General features: G+C 33.7%; 5 protein-coding genes across 7 annotated transcripts; 2 read left to right on the forward strand and 3 right to left on the reverse strand.

The window, feature by feature from the left end:
• Positions 1–92: 92 nt before the first annotated feature.
• LOC145724543 (SAP30-binding protein) lies at positions 93–1,341 on the reverse strand. 2 transcript variants are annotated; one of them, XM_081972894.1, is made up of 3 exons: positions 842–1,341; positions 587–785; positions 93–534 (listed from the first exon to the last, which is right to left on the reverse strand). In XM_081972894.1, exons 1-3 carry the CDS (start codon positions 1,172–1,174, stop codon positions 209–211), a joined length of 858 nt encoding a protein of 285 aa, XP_081829020.1. In that variant the 5' UTR covers positions 1,175–1,341; the 3' UTR covers positions 93–208. The 2 variants fall into 2 exon arrangements, with proteins under 2 accessions (XP_081829020.1, XP_081829019.1); XM_081972893.1 differs by having other exon boundaries at positions 587–794; positions 842–1,339.
• Positions 1,342–1,616: 275 nt separating this feature from the next.
• LOC145724539 (uncharacterized) lies at positions 1,617–5,606 on the forward strand. The gene is made up of 8 exons (XM_081972882.1): positions 1,617–1,782; positions 2,021–2,204; positions 2,417–2,571; positions 2,665–2,762; positions 2,819–3,262; positions 4,521–4,642; positions 4,701–4,857; positions 4,911–5,606. Exons 1-8 carry the CDS (start codon positions 1,750–1,752, stop codon positions 5,560–5,562), a joined length of 1,845 nt encoding a protein of 614 aa, XP_081829008.1. The 5' UTR covers positions 1,617–1,749; the 3' UTR covers positions 5,563–5,606.
• A 108-nt stretch (positions 5,607–5,714) lies between these two features.
• On the reverse strand, positions 5,715–10,434 carry Not10 (CCR4-NOT transcription complex subunit 10). Its single transcript, XM_081972876.1, has 14 exons — positions 10,208–10,434; positions 9,997–10,156; positions 9,806–9,947; positions 9,591–9,751; positions 9,395–9,535; positions 9,236–9,342; positions 9,029–9,180; positions 8,780–8,970; positions 8,117–8,238; positions 7,858–8,062; positions 7,678–7,799; positions 7,461–7,624; positions 5,955–6,143; positions 5,715–5,904 (listed from the first exon to the last, which is right to left on the reverse strand). The coding sequence occupies exons 1-14, from the start codon at positions 10,294–10,296 to the stop codon at positions 5,843–5,845; spliced, it is 2,007 nt and encodes a 668-aa protein (XP_081829002.1). The 5' UTR covers positions 10,297–10,434; the 3' UTR covers positions 5,715–5,842.
• Positions 10,435–10,616: 182 nt separating this feature from the next.
• On the forward strand, positions 10,617–11,580 carry Sys1 (Sys1 golgi trafficking protein). 2 transcript variants are annotated; one of them, XM_081972901.1, is made up of 4 exons: positions 10,617–10,662; positions 10,730–10,941; positions 10,990–11,057; positions 11,109–11,580. In XM_081972901.1, the coding sequence occupies exons 2-4, from the start codon at positions 10,771–10,773 to the stop codon at positions 11,347–11,349; spliced, it is 480 nt and encodes a 159-aa protein (XP_081829027.1). In that variant the 5' UTR covers positions 10,617–10,662; positions 10,730–10,770; the 3' UTR covers positions 11,350–11,580. The 2 variants fall into 2 exon arrangements, with proteins under 2 accessions (XP_081829027.1, XP_081829026.1); XM_081972900.1 differs by lacking the exon at positions 10,617–10,662 and having other exon boundaries at positions 10,669–10,941.
• Positions 11,566–12,700, reverse strand: LOC145724544 (RRP15-like protein). Its single transcript, XM_081972895.1, has 3 exons — positions 12,501–12,700; positions 12,092–12,420; positions 11,566–12,027 (listed from the first exon to the last, which is right to left on the reverse strand). The coding sequence occupies exons 1-3, from the start codon at positions 12,538–12,540 to the stop codon at positions 11,587–11,589; spliced, it is 810 nt and encodes a 269-aa protein (XP_081829021.1). The 5' UTR covers positions 12,541–12,700; the 3' UTR covers positions 11,566–11,586.
• Between the last annotated feature and the right edge of the window lie 23 nt (positions 12,701–12,723).

Consider the following 12,723-nt stretch of genomic DNA (forward strand, 5'->3'; position numbering starts at 1 on the left):
AACCCTATTTTAACAGAATTTTGGGGCATTTCTTTTTTGTTTTTTAATAAAATAGTTTGATCTGATAATATGCACATTTATATATCAGACAATTTTTTATTTTAATATACTTTTATTCATCATAAGACAATCTAGTTTAGTCCCCCAAAACACAAAAAAGTTTAGGCAAAATTAATTATTTACATCACTTAAATTAAAAAAAAAAAATTCAAGGTTTCGGTTTTTTTGGCAAAGATCCAAAAGCAGATATCACAGTGCTTTTAGTTCCTGTTGCAGAAGTGGTGAGAGTAGGTGGCGCCACAAGGCCAGGCTGATTAACTTTAACTGCCCCTCCCCCTGGCATATCCCATTTGCTTTTTCTTTTGTTTTTACTGTCCTCTTCAGCTTTTCTGCCTCCCATGGCTGCTTCGACTTTACTTTTGCGTTCCTTCTCGCGTTTGTCCATTTCACCTTTTTGTACTTTTGCCAAGTCTTCATAGTAGGATTCCTTACTCCATTTCAATGGGTCATAGATGCTTGGTGGATAGTTGGTACCTGAAATGACCCGGTAATACCTAGCTAGATTTAAAGTAGGTTAAATACCTACCAAGCTCATTCAGGCCACAAAATTGAATTAATTTCTCATATATACTAGGGTTCCTAAAGTCCTTTCTCTTCTGAATCATTGCATTCATATCCATTTGTTGGTTTTGCATTTTTTCATACAGTTTTACAATTTTGTCTTGCAATTCTGCAGAACAGGATCCAGCTGGCTCAGGTGGTATTAAGCCATCCACATCTTCCACCTGCAAAGACTAATTTTGCCAGTACTAAACTGTTTACTAATTCAATTAACACTCACATTTACAACAATCTCTTGCTCTTTATCAGCATTGTTAAGAAAAATCACTTTCTGGGGTATATCATCATCATCACCACCCTCCTCATCAGAAACAATGGTGTCATCATGATACGAAACCAATGTGGCCAACTTACTGGTGACTGTAACACCTGGATTGCTTATGGGGCTGCCTACTCTGGAAGATGCTGCACTTTTATTGTTCTCCGAGTTGGAGTCTTGTGGTGATCGGGAGTCTTGGGAGTTGGTTTCATTGTCGTTCTCATTATTTTCATCTTCTTCTCCTTCAGAGTCAGTGTAGGTAGCAGTCAAAGAAGCCAAGGCGGAGGTACTCATTGTTTGTTAATCACAATAGTGTGGTTAAACAACTGTCAAATTCGTTTTTCTTTTACCGTTTTGTTTTTATATCAACTTTATCTAACCAATCCAAAGAACCCCTTTTTAAGCTCCAAACAAAACCATAACAGAAAAACTGACATAATAGGACTTATTTTTTATTTTAAGTTAGGTTAGGAGTTATAATCTTCAAGGTCTCTTCTTTACTGCTATTTAATAGTTCTAAGATGAATTCAGAGCACTGTCACGTGACTACTTTTAGACTTTTTCTGAAGATAATCATGTGACGTTGACGGGATATGTGACATTTTACCATCCGTTGAACGTCAACCTTCATGCCGACCGTGTGTGAAATGCCAATCACCCATTCATCAACAAACAACAAAGCAAATTACTTGAAATGTGATAATTTTATAATAGTTTATACTTAATCAAAAAGTTACCTAGCTCAGTAGCTGTTAATTTTGATGTAAATGGTGTGAAAACATATCTCTAGAAAGGATATAGGTACTCCCTATATTTTAAATTAAAATTTCTAGGGTTTTGAATCAAAATTCATCCTATAAAAGTCAATAATGGATATATACAACTGTTTAGATGATTATTCGGTAAGTACTTTTAACTATTAACTATACAATAAGTGTATTATGATCAGTCAATTATCTGTTGATAGGTTGATTGTGGTTTACATATGTTTTTGCTAATAAGCAAGTTTTGTGGATTATAGTGATAATAAAAAACCTGTCTAGCTTAACATAATTATTCTAAACTGGTATACTTACCTTAGTTTTTATTTTAATCAGTTTTTTTTTGGAACTGAATAAATCTTTTTCAACCAATTTTTAGATTGACTGTGATGATCTACTAAAAATTCACACTGGTCATCAAAACCAATCATCTGAAAGTGACTCGGATGCCAAGTCTGAGAAAAGTGAAAAAGAATATTGGCCCACTTTATATAGTTCGGAACAACTGAAAGCTAATGTGGTAAATGCAAAAGACCTTAAAGGAGAATCAAGTGACACATTAGGTAAAATTTTTGCATTTTAGATAATGTTTTGTTTACCATCAATATAATGGTATTGAGAGATATCATCCATCTTTCACATGTTTTTTTTAAATAAAACTATACTGATATTTGCTATAATGCAACATAGTGCTTTATAATGTTTTGTTAGTTAATAATTAAAAAAAAACATTTATGCTGATAATAACTAAAAACTGGATTTTACCTGTTTGCAGCCACACTTAATCCAGTCTACCTAGAAATTGCTAAAACCTTAAATACCAAGGTTACCAATAAGTTTTGCTTCATTTGCAATAGAAACAGCTCAGGGCATTACATGGCTCAATGTCATTACAATAAAGTTTTGGAATGGATAAAGAAAAAAGCTCAGGTGTGTAATATGTGTATTAAACTCAGTATTAGCTTGTAGTTTTCATATGAAAATTCATTTTAAATGATCATTTTTTCTTTACACAACTTACAGACCAATGATCCAAATGTGTTAAAAATGATTTATTGTGAAGTTTGTAATATTGGCCTAAACAAAAGTGTCAATCACTATTCAACAGAAAGTCACCAAAGGTTTGCATTTATTTTTCTGCTATTATGATTGCTAATAAACTGTGTCACTGTTTTAGGAACATTCCTTACTATTGTGATTTATGCAAAACTAAATTTAAAAGTCCCATAACTCAAGGCCATTTTGACAAAAGACACAAGGGAATAATACCCCCCAAATTCAAGGAAATACCAACTACTACACAACTCAGAATGACCAAAGCTACCATACCATATAAACCAACTGGTAATAACTGTACCAGTCATCAGAAAATTGCTGAAAGGCTGCAAAGCTTACTGACATTTACTGCCTGTTGGGTGTGTGGAAAAGCACAATTACCCACTCAAAAACACTATCACACCAAAAAACATCTTAAAAATATGAAAATTTGGATCCAAGATCAAGGCCTCAAGTTTGGATTTCCTGTTCAAAATTCTGAACAGTTATATTGCCAAATCTGTGTTGATATATTCAGCAGTGATGAAATTGCTGAAGCGCATTACCAGTCACAAACTCACAAGAGGTATAGGCACGATCTTCTTGGATCTACACTATCCATGGAATTTTCTGTGTATAATGAATTTTTCCTGTAAATTGCATCAAAATTTTGAAAAAAACAGTTAAATTGGAGCGTTTATTTGGCTCTATGTGAGAGTAAACTAGTTTACTGGGGGCAGAAAGTCATTCTGAAAAAATCTCTTGTAAAACTTCTATCCATATCAAATTATTGATTTAAAAACCTTACAGGTTTCAATTTTATAATATTGCAAGAGTAAATTAATCACATTATTTAATTTGCCCTTAAAAAGGAAGTTTCTGTTATTGGTTAGTTAAGAGATTGAAAGAAAAATCAATGTCAAAAATAAAATGTCTATTTTATCCATGGATACAGTAGATCCACAAAGATCGCGAACAGACTATGTAAAAGGTGTTTATTTAGTCTCTAAAATGAATAATGGATGATCAAATAAGGTGTCAACTGTATATCCTCATTAAATTTCTGATGAAAAAACACTAGAAAATTTGGTAGTCAGGGAGAAAAGCAGTGTCAAAGTTTGAACTGACAGAAACACAGTTTGAAAAGACAATTAGGTACAAAATGGCCTGTACAACCCACTTGGAGTAAGAAAACGTCTGTTTTAAGCACATTTTTGAAATCCTCATTAAATTTCCTATCTAATAACATAAAAAACTACTACATACGTTTCAGTATGTTTAATATTGAGGAGGTTGCAGGTTTAGATTGGGTAGGTAGAGTTATTTAAAGTCTTGAGTGCCATTTCAATACTGATTTAATCCTAGGCATGTAACTAACAATCTTACTAAACTATTAAACAAACCAGTGGCTCAGAAACAATTAAACTCTATGGTTTTGACAGTCATCATTTGTAAACAATATATAAACAGTTTGATGGCTGCTGAACTATAATTATTGCAACCACTGTTAATTAATATAGAACGCTACGTTAGGCTGTTTTGAATATAGTCAAACAATTATTGTTTTGCTTACTAATTGTAATTATGGAATGTTAAAAGATCTATAAACTATGATTGTCCTTAATTACCCTGATTATTTATATAACATTAAGATTAATGTTTAGCTGAAGACTAAACACAGTACAATGTGATAAGTTCTTTAGGACTACAGCCTAAAATCTATTTTTGTTTTTTTTTTAAAATTCTCCTGTTGTTTTCAATAATTGTTCCCATCAACCATCTTATTTTGATCATCCTTTATGTATCTATTTAATATTACAACATTCACTCAATTTTCTTATTAGCAACTTGCGTTTATACTGCACTCTTTGCGATAAGTCCGTAACAGATATGAATAAGCATGTTTGGACTAGAGGTCATAAAAATAAAGAAACAAGCAAGAAACGGAAGACTGTTACCAACCAAAGTAAGTGTAGCAAAAAACGGATATTTGAAAAAAATTTAAACTTGTCTTTGCTGTTTAGATGCCTCTTGGCCTCAGGAGTTGGCTTACTTGATAACTTTATCAAAATGTGATATTTGTTTACTGAAATTCGAAAATCACAATAAAGCTTACAGTCATTACATATCAACGGAACATCAAGACAATGTGGCAGCTTGGATTGCTAATCTTGAGAATAAGTAATTTTTTGTATTGTTTGTCGTAGATTGCTGTTACAGTTGAAATTTTTTAGCAAATCAACATCGGAAGGACCTGTCGAAATCGTACAACCGGAACAAATCATTCTTAAAAACAAAATTCTGGACGAACTTCGATATGCAATTGACAGATTGTATTTTTCTAACGCTATTCCACTGAAAGAGGCTTTGGCACATTTGAAGAGGCTTAATCGCGATATTGCTGATATCTGTAACCAACGAGAAAAAGACGAGTCAATTGCATGTGAGGCGCCTCCTAAACCCAGAGCATCGGTAGGCGACACGTCGGCCGAATTTACTAATTTCAAACTCAACATGGAATTGGAACGACTGAAGATGGTTTTGGGGAAAATTGATCTAATTCCACCCGAATTAGGAATTAGGTACGCCGAGAACTTAGTACAAGTGATGAAAAGTTTAGCGGACGGCGATCAGGGAATTGATTACGTTGACATTGATAAGATTTTTGACGTATTGCCGTGCGACTTATTCGAATCAGATTTTTCTGACAACACCAAATTTCAAAAAGCACTGGGCACTTTAGAAAGTATTATCACTGGGGAAAATAGTAAAATCAGTTCGGATGTGGCTTTAGATGTGATAACCCAATTTAATGTAAAACTGGAAAATTCGGTTGATAACTATCGCGATGACGACTTTGATTCTAGTGATGATTCAATTAATTGAACAGCACAACTTCTATGATAGTAAATAAATCTATTGTAAACTTGTAGGCCTTTATTTTAATATTCAATAACATTTATGTACAGCAGTGGGGTAAGTGTACTTACCCTGGATGTATCAGTGCATCATCATTATAATAATAATACGCTAGAACATTTTATTAATACAACTATTTATTAACATCCAAATTATTACCCCAATATAGAGGTCTCAATGTAATTTTTAATTATTTATATAAATTACTAAACCTAATCTCCATTTGCACATTTGCATTATAGTGATATTAACCAGAAACCCTGTGTTGTAAATACTTTTTTAATAAATTTCGAGCGGTCTCGGCATGCCCTAAAATTAACACAAGTTGACAGCTAATTCTAAACAAGATTGCGACTCACCTAATCGTAATTCAATATAAACCACCAACATCATAATATGAGCGGGAACTTGGCAAACAGGAGACAGTAATTGTAAAATGTTTTTTAGCAGTTGATTCGCATCCTCCAATTGACCCTTTATAGCTTTGGCTACGGCAAGGTTGTATTGCATGACAGCGTGGGCCGAAGACAAATTTGTAGGAAACCAATCTAAACATTTCAAACATTGCTAATTACGTTTGATTTTTTTTAATCCATTAGATTACTCCAGTGAAGTTTTGTGAAATAACAAAAGTCGTTATTTAAACTTGTCGATGATTTGCTTTATTAAGAAGAAGAGAAGAAGCATAGTTTTGAAAACTTTCAAAAGTGTTTTGAACTACTTGAGAGCATTTAGAAGGTTTTTGGACTGTTTAAACAGCATATTGAAGGTTCTGGAATGCTTTAGAGGCATTTGGTAGCTCTTACACGGTTCACAAAATTTTTTGGAAGCTTCTGAACTACTTTAATATCTTCTGGGAGCTTCAAGACTAGTTGAAAAGCGTTTGGAATCTTTTAGACTGTTTTAAATGATTTTGGAAGCTGCTAGACTGTTTTGAAAAATTTCCGACTGCTTTAAAAGCATTTTGGAGTTTCTGTAGTGTTTTGAAATCTTTTCAGACTACTTTAGGAGCATTGAAGGTTCTGGACTGCTTTTATGACATGTGAATTTAAACTTTTGGAAGCTTTTAGACTACCTTGAAATTTTTTGAGAGCTTCTAGACTAGTTGAAGATTATTTGGAAACCTTTAGAGTGTTCTAAAAGCATTTGGATGCTTCTAGACTGTTTTGGAAGACTTTAGACATGTTTTGGAGTTTCTGTAGTGTTTTAAAACCTTTTTAGACTGCTTTAGAAGCATTTGGAAGGTGTTTGGGCAGTTCAAAGAGCCTTGAAGGTTCTGGACTGCCTTTAAGACATTTGAAACCTTGTAGACGGTTTTAGAAAGTTTTGGAAGCTGTTCAACTGCTTTAGAAGCATACGGAAGCTTTTGAAAATTTCTAGACCAACTGAAAGGCATTTGGAAGCTTTTAAACTGTTCTAAAAGCTTTTAGAAGCTTCTAGGCTGCTTTGTAAGACATTTTAGAGGTTTTATAGTGTTTTGGAATGTTTTTACATTTTTTTAGACCTCTTCAGGAGTATTTGGAAATTTTTTGGTCAGTTTCAATTTGTAAATTGATACTTATACATTTTGCAACATGTTTTTGTCGTTCAGAAGCCTTCAATATCTCAATTTTTTGTCAAAACAGTGATTAGTTTATTTTTAAAAACTTGAAAAACTTGTTTTGTAAAAAACTAGTTAAACCATACAAAAATAGCAGTAAACAAGCACAAAACGAAGAAAAAAGCAAAAAAGCATCAACAAAATCTGTCAAATGACGCGTTTTTGCATAAATCGTTCACATATTACATGTCAAAGGTTGGTTGCTTTTATGATTTACAAAAAGCAAAATTTCTAGAAATCCGTACTCTAATTATTATTAACTTACTTAGAGGAGGATTGGTTTTAATCAAAGCTTCGTCGCTTCCATCACTGTCCCGTTCAAAATTGAAGTCTATATCCTTGATATTTTGTGGGTTTAAATAAGTCAGAGCTTCAGTTATCTGATTGGAAAGCACTAGACATTCGGCCGCATACAAATTCCCTAACAATCTACAAAACAAACTCGTTCAGTAATTGCTTGTTGAAAAAACGGTCAGTTTTACTTATGCACTCCGGATATTTTCTCCTGGGCTAAAAGCTCCTTAGCAAAAGTTAGCGCAGTAAGGTAATCCCCTAAACACAGACATACATAAGCCGTGGCCGCTAGTATGGTGTTTTTAAGCGCCTACAATATACGCATTATATTTATTAAATTAAAATAAGTGTTGCAAAAATTATTGCACCTGAATTTCATCACTGCGAATGGGACTCGACGGTGCCAGAGTGGGGCTAGGTGGGGGTGCCGGGGGCGTAACCCCGGGAACTAAAAACAAAGGTTCAGGCGGAGCCTCAGCTTCGTCGGCGGGCAATAACGCTTTGGCGTTTCGCAGACAGAAAGTTGCAAATTCTAAAGTAGGTACTGGGATGGCGTATGAAATACTTTCAAAGCTGCATAAAGCATTCTGTTAAGTTCAGTTTAAATTATAAATGAACCAGACATACTTATACTTTTTGTCATTGGACAGATTGCTGGCCAAAACTACTTTGCGATGCACGCCACTGCCCACTACTTCTTCAATTAGCCCTTTTTGTTTCTTTTGGATGTCGAAATCCACTTCGTTTGACTATTAAATAACGAAATATTCCTACAGATCGACACCAATACTGCTGTTTATTAAAATATTAGTTTACTATCTAATCACAGTTGTTCTGAATCTGGGTCAAAGCATCTCTATTTATTGGCTGATGGAAATAACTTTTACTTTAATGAAATGTAACTGCACTATACAGGGTGAGAAAGAAGCGCCTATAAAAAAGTTAAATTTCCAACTCTCCAATTAACCAGTATTTTTTAAAAATGTATTTTAACATAGAGAAGTGTTGTTTCCCCCATATCTTAGGAAGTGTTCAGCCGTTTTCCTGTGTCTCAACAAATACCGATTTATCCGAAAAATGTGACAGCTCAAATTAAGGCACTAGCTTTGATCTGTCATTCTAACTCAGATGTAGGTCCCATATTATGTGATACCTTAAGGATGCTATTTTGACATTGAAAACAGTCACGTAACCTTCAGAAAAAGTGTAATAAGGATCACACTTTTCTCTCCTTGTGTTTAAAATGTATACATTGGATGAAAATCTTCTTTACAAGTAAATAACTATTACCTGCTTGTGAACAGCAATACAACACTCAGCAATTCTTAGCCAGAGCCTGGAATTTCTATGGTATCTTCTCACAGCAAAAATCAAGCAATCAAAGGCCTCCGCCGGCCGCTTAGCATACAACAGTGCCACCCCAAGATTATACATTATTTCATGATGCTTACAACCCCCTCTTGTATATAAAGGCCGATCATCTAATTGAAAAATCTTAAGCTGCACCAAATCAACAAAATACCAAATCACAGCACTTACTGGGATCTTTCTTCTTCATATTTTGCCACAAACTAATGTCCTCTTTCAGGGCTGTTTGAAAATAGTGACAAGCCAAATTTGGTTTACCTAGAGCATGGTGTATAATTCCTAAGTTGTTGTAATACATTACTTTTGAAGATTCACCATACTCACTAAAGGTAAACAATGCAACTGATATTTAATGACACTACAACAGAGTCAACTCACTTATAATTGAAAACATCCTCTGGGATTGCTGAAAGGATTTTTAAAGCCTCCTTCAAGTTACCTTTAAGGTACTCTAAATTGGCTGCCAAACATACTGCTTCAGTTTTCTGCCAATTTTAGAGGTTAATTACCTACTTAAGTTCTACTTTGACAACTTACAGATTTATCTTTTAAAAGAATGGCAAGTGACTTAGTAGCCAGTGTGACTGAGTGGTTTAATAAATAACACCTGACCTTATATTTTATTAACTTCTTTTGAAGTTCTTCTGGTAATGGTTTAGGTGGTGGTTGAGACAATGGCTAAAACACCTTAAGTTAGTTTATGATTTGTAAACTGTAAAAAGTGTAACAAAACCTTTTTTTCCTTATTTTTGTCAAAGTTTTTAAAGGGTATCGCCCCTCCATATGTGAAACTGTTCTCTAAATAACTAATTAATGATAAAGCTTTGTCAGGTCGGCGAAAAATTAGCTGTAGCTCTATAGCTAAAAGGCTTACTTGTCTTGATAACCCTTCCTCTGGTTCAAAGCAAATTAAAACCAAAATTCAAGTCTAATAACTGGACAACTTACCCATTGGTTCAATAAACTTATAAACCCTGTCCATAATTGCTTGTGCCGCTGTGTATTCTTTTTGATGAAAAAGTATTACAGCTTGATTAAACTGTGCTATACAGTAGTCAATTTCCTCCAGTTTATCCACTTTAATTTTAAACTAGAGTGACATTGAAAATCTACTGTTAAAACAAATGAATGTGGCTTACCTGAGTACAGATTGCGTTAAGATTAGTTTTAAAATGCTCAGTTCTACGAAAATCACTTTTAACATATTCAGCCACAGCTTTATTGTGAAGGACTTTAAAGTCCTTAGGGCGAGTAGCCTCAAGTTTGCTGATGTTTTGAAGACAGCCCACATAATTTTTTCTGCAAAATGTGCAAGGTAAGATTTAAATTGAACTAAATGAAAAGGCTTACTTTTTAAAATCACTTAGGGCTGCAACAGCCAAATCCTTCTCCCCATCTGTAACTAGTTCTGGGTTTTTTTCCTCTTCTCTTTCACTCATCCTAATTCGACTAACTATGCTCTTAAATATAATATACCAATGGCTTCTTCAATAAAGCAACAAAAACAGATTTATTTCAATTATAGAAGTGTTTTAAATCAAAATAAACATAATAGATTAATGAATGGTTAACAGGATTGACAATTACAAGTTAACCTAAAAACTTGATCTAAAAATCACATGACATCATGATTATAAAATCAGGTAGAGGTCACGTGACTTTTGAATCATAACGCGTTTGGTTCAAAAATCACAAACCGAAAGAAAAGGCAGGAAAAGGGCTCTTTTTATAATTTCTTTATTCCTTAAATTTTGATATTTTACAGATTGAAAGCTTCAGCTGACATCCAACTCACAAGGATTGAGGTTAGAAACTATGTTAATATTTTTTTTTGTTAACAACTTCCCAATAAACAGAACTAGTAATTTATAGAAAGCTTTTTCGCCCTATGTTCTAATATTCAGACAAGCAAAATGAAGAGACTGACTGGTTCATTTCGTTATACGCAATGGGATCCTTGGCTGATTATATCCCAAATCATTTCCATACAATGTATTTTGTATTTGACCTTAGGGCTCCTATTGGTTGTGTTTGGGGCACTGGTGGGCGACACCAGAACCTTAGATCATATTTTTGAATATCATGTAAGGCTCATTGTTTTAGGTCTTTTTGACACTAACACATTTTTGTAGGAAGTACAAGTCAGAGACGTTGGAGGTCGAATAGTTATTACAACTTTTGTGGTCAATGCCCTTGTTGGGTAAGTGCAAAAGTGATATTGGAGTTGTTTTATTACTTTTGTGTGTCTTAGATCTGCTGTTTTGTGGTACATAGTTGAAAGAACAAAACAGTGCATGGATTTCAGTTGTACCTGGCATTTTATTCATCTGCTGATTTGCTGGTTCTACAATGGTCATTTTCCAACAACTTTTTCATGGTGGATCTTGAATGTTGCCTGTGCAACTATTATGTGTGTTTGTGCAGAGTTCTTTTGTTTAAGGACAGAATTAGCTGCTATACCACTGTCCTTAGGACCTAAAACTGATTTGTAACTTTTGAAGAATCTAAAGTGTGATGTATATACTAATTTTGTTGTTGTTTAGTTAATTTAAAGTTAGGTTGTAATTTTCTAAAAAGTTCTTTTAATACTTAAAAATGTTTAGTTTATTATTCTAAGTAGATTTTCAATCTGTGATAATCTTAGGACTATCTGTATTTTCATTAAGCAGTTCTAAAAAAATATTTTGTACAGTGAAACACATTAAATGTAACTTGGGCACTCATATATTTTAATCTGACTCAACTTCCATTTCTTTATCACTCTCTTCTTCAACCTCTTTGTCCCAATCCTTGATTTTGGCACTAAGTAAAAAGTCATCCCTTAAAACATTCCAGGATGGTTCTTTAACTTTTGTCTTATTTACTGCAACCGCTCCAGTTACTAAGTTAGAATCATTTTCTGTTTTACTGACTGCAGGGTCATCAACTACACTAGACTTTTCACCCATTAAAAGATCTAAGAATGCCCTTTTATCTATATTTTTAAGAACTTTTTCTTTTCTGACTTCTAAAGGTCCTGCTTCACTAAGTTTCTGACTGATGTCTTTCTGTTGAGTTCTCACAGCATTGAATAACTGTACCACACCTTTAGTGGCAATTTTTTGTAGTGTTCTTTCACGATCTTTTTCTAATATGTTTGGTTTTACTCTAACTGAAGGAATTTCCCGTTTCTGTAAAAAATAAATATTAGGTATTAACTATTAACTAAATATTTTTTTAGGAATGCTTGATTACCCTTTTTTTAGTTTGTTCCACAGATGTACTCTTCTCAACCACTGTCTGTTCTTTTCTGACTTGACCATCTGATGTAGCAATTTCATAACTTTCAGTGGTCACCTTCTTGATTGGGTCAGTGAGCTTTTTGGCTTTAGACAAAACTAGAGATTTTTTCTTTTTGGGTTTGTTTGTCTTCAATATTTTTGCTATTGAATCTGCCCAGCCTTCATTAAGCAGAATTTGACTCTCTTCATCTATTTGATCTTCTTCAGATTCATATTGGATGGACTGACTGGAAACTGACTCATTTTCTTGTATTTCCTCATCAGACTGATCAGTACCAGACTCTAAAACATGGAAAGGAGTTAAATAATATAGAATTTTCAGTATTTAAATGCAACACAAGTCATTTGGGGTCTAGACCTACCTTCAACTACCACTTTTGCCTTTTTGACTTTAAGCGTCATCTTTTGGTCTACTTTTACTGTTTGGCAATAGACTTAATTGTGTGGAAATTTGAAAAAATATAAACGAGCACAGTAAAACAATAGCACTACACTACAGAAGCTGGGAAACGAGCACTTGTTGCAGTTGCATGTTGCATTTCTCCAAATAAATTGAGAATTGAGGTTAGATTATATTTTTTTTTG

The sequence above is a fragment of the Ips typographus genome, linkage group LG2 (genome assembly GCF_016097725.1).
Source record: "Ips typographus isolate SLU linkage group LG2, UJ_Ityp_2.0, whole genome shotgun sequence".
Classification (NCBI taxonomy): Eukaryota; Metazoa; Arthropoda; class Insecta; order Coleoptera; family Curculionidae; genus Ips; species Ips typographus.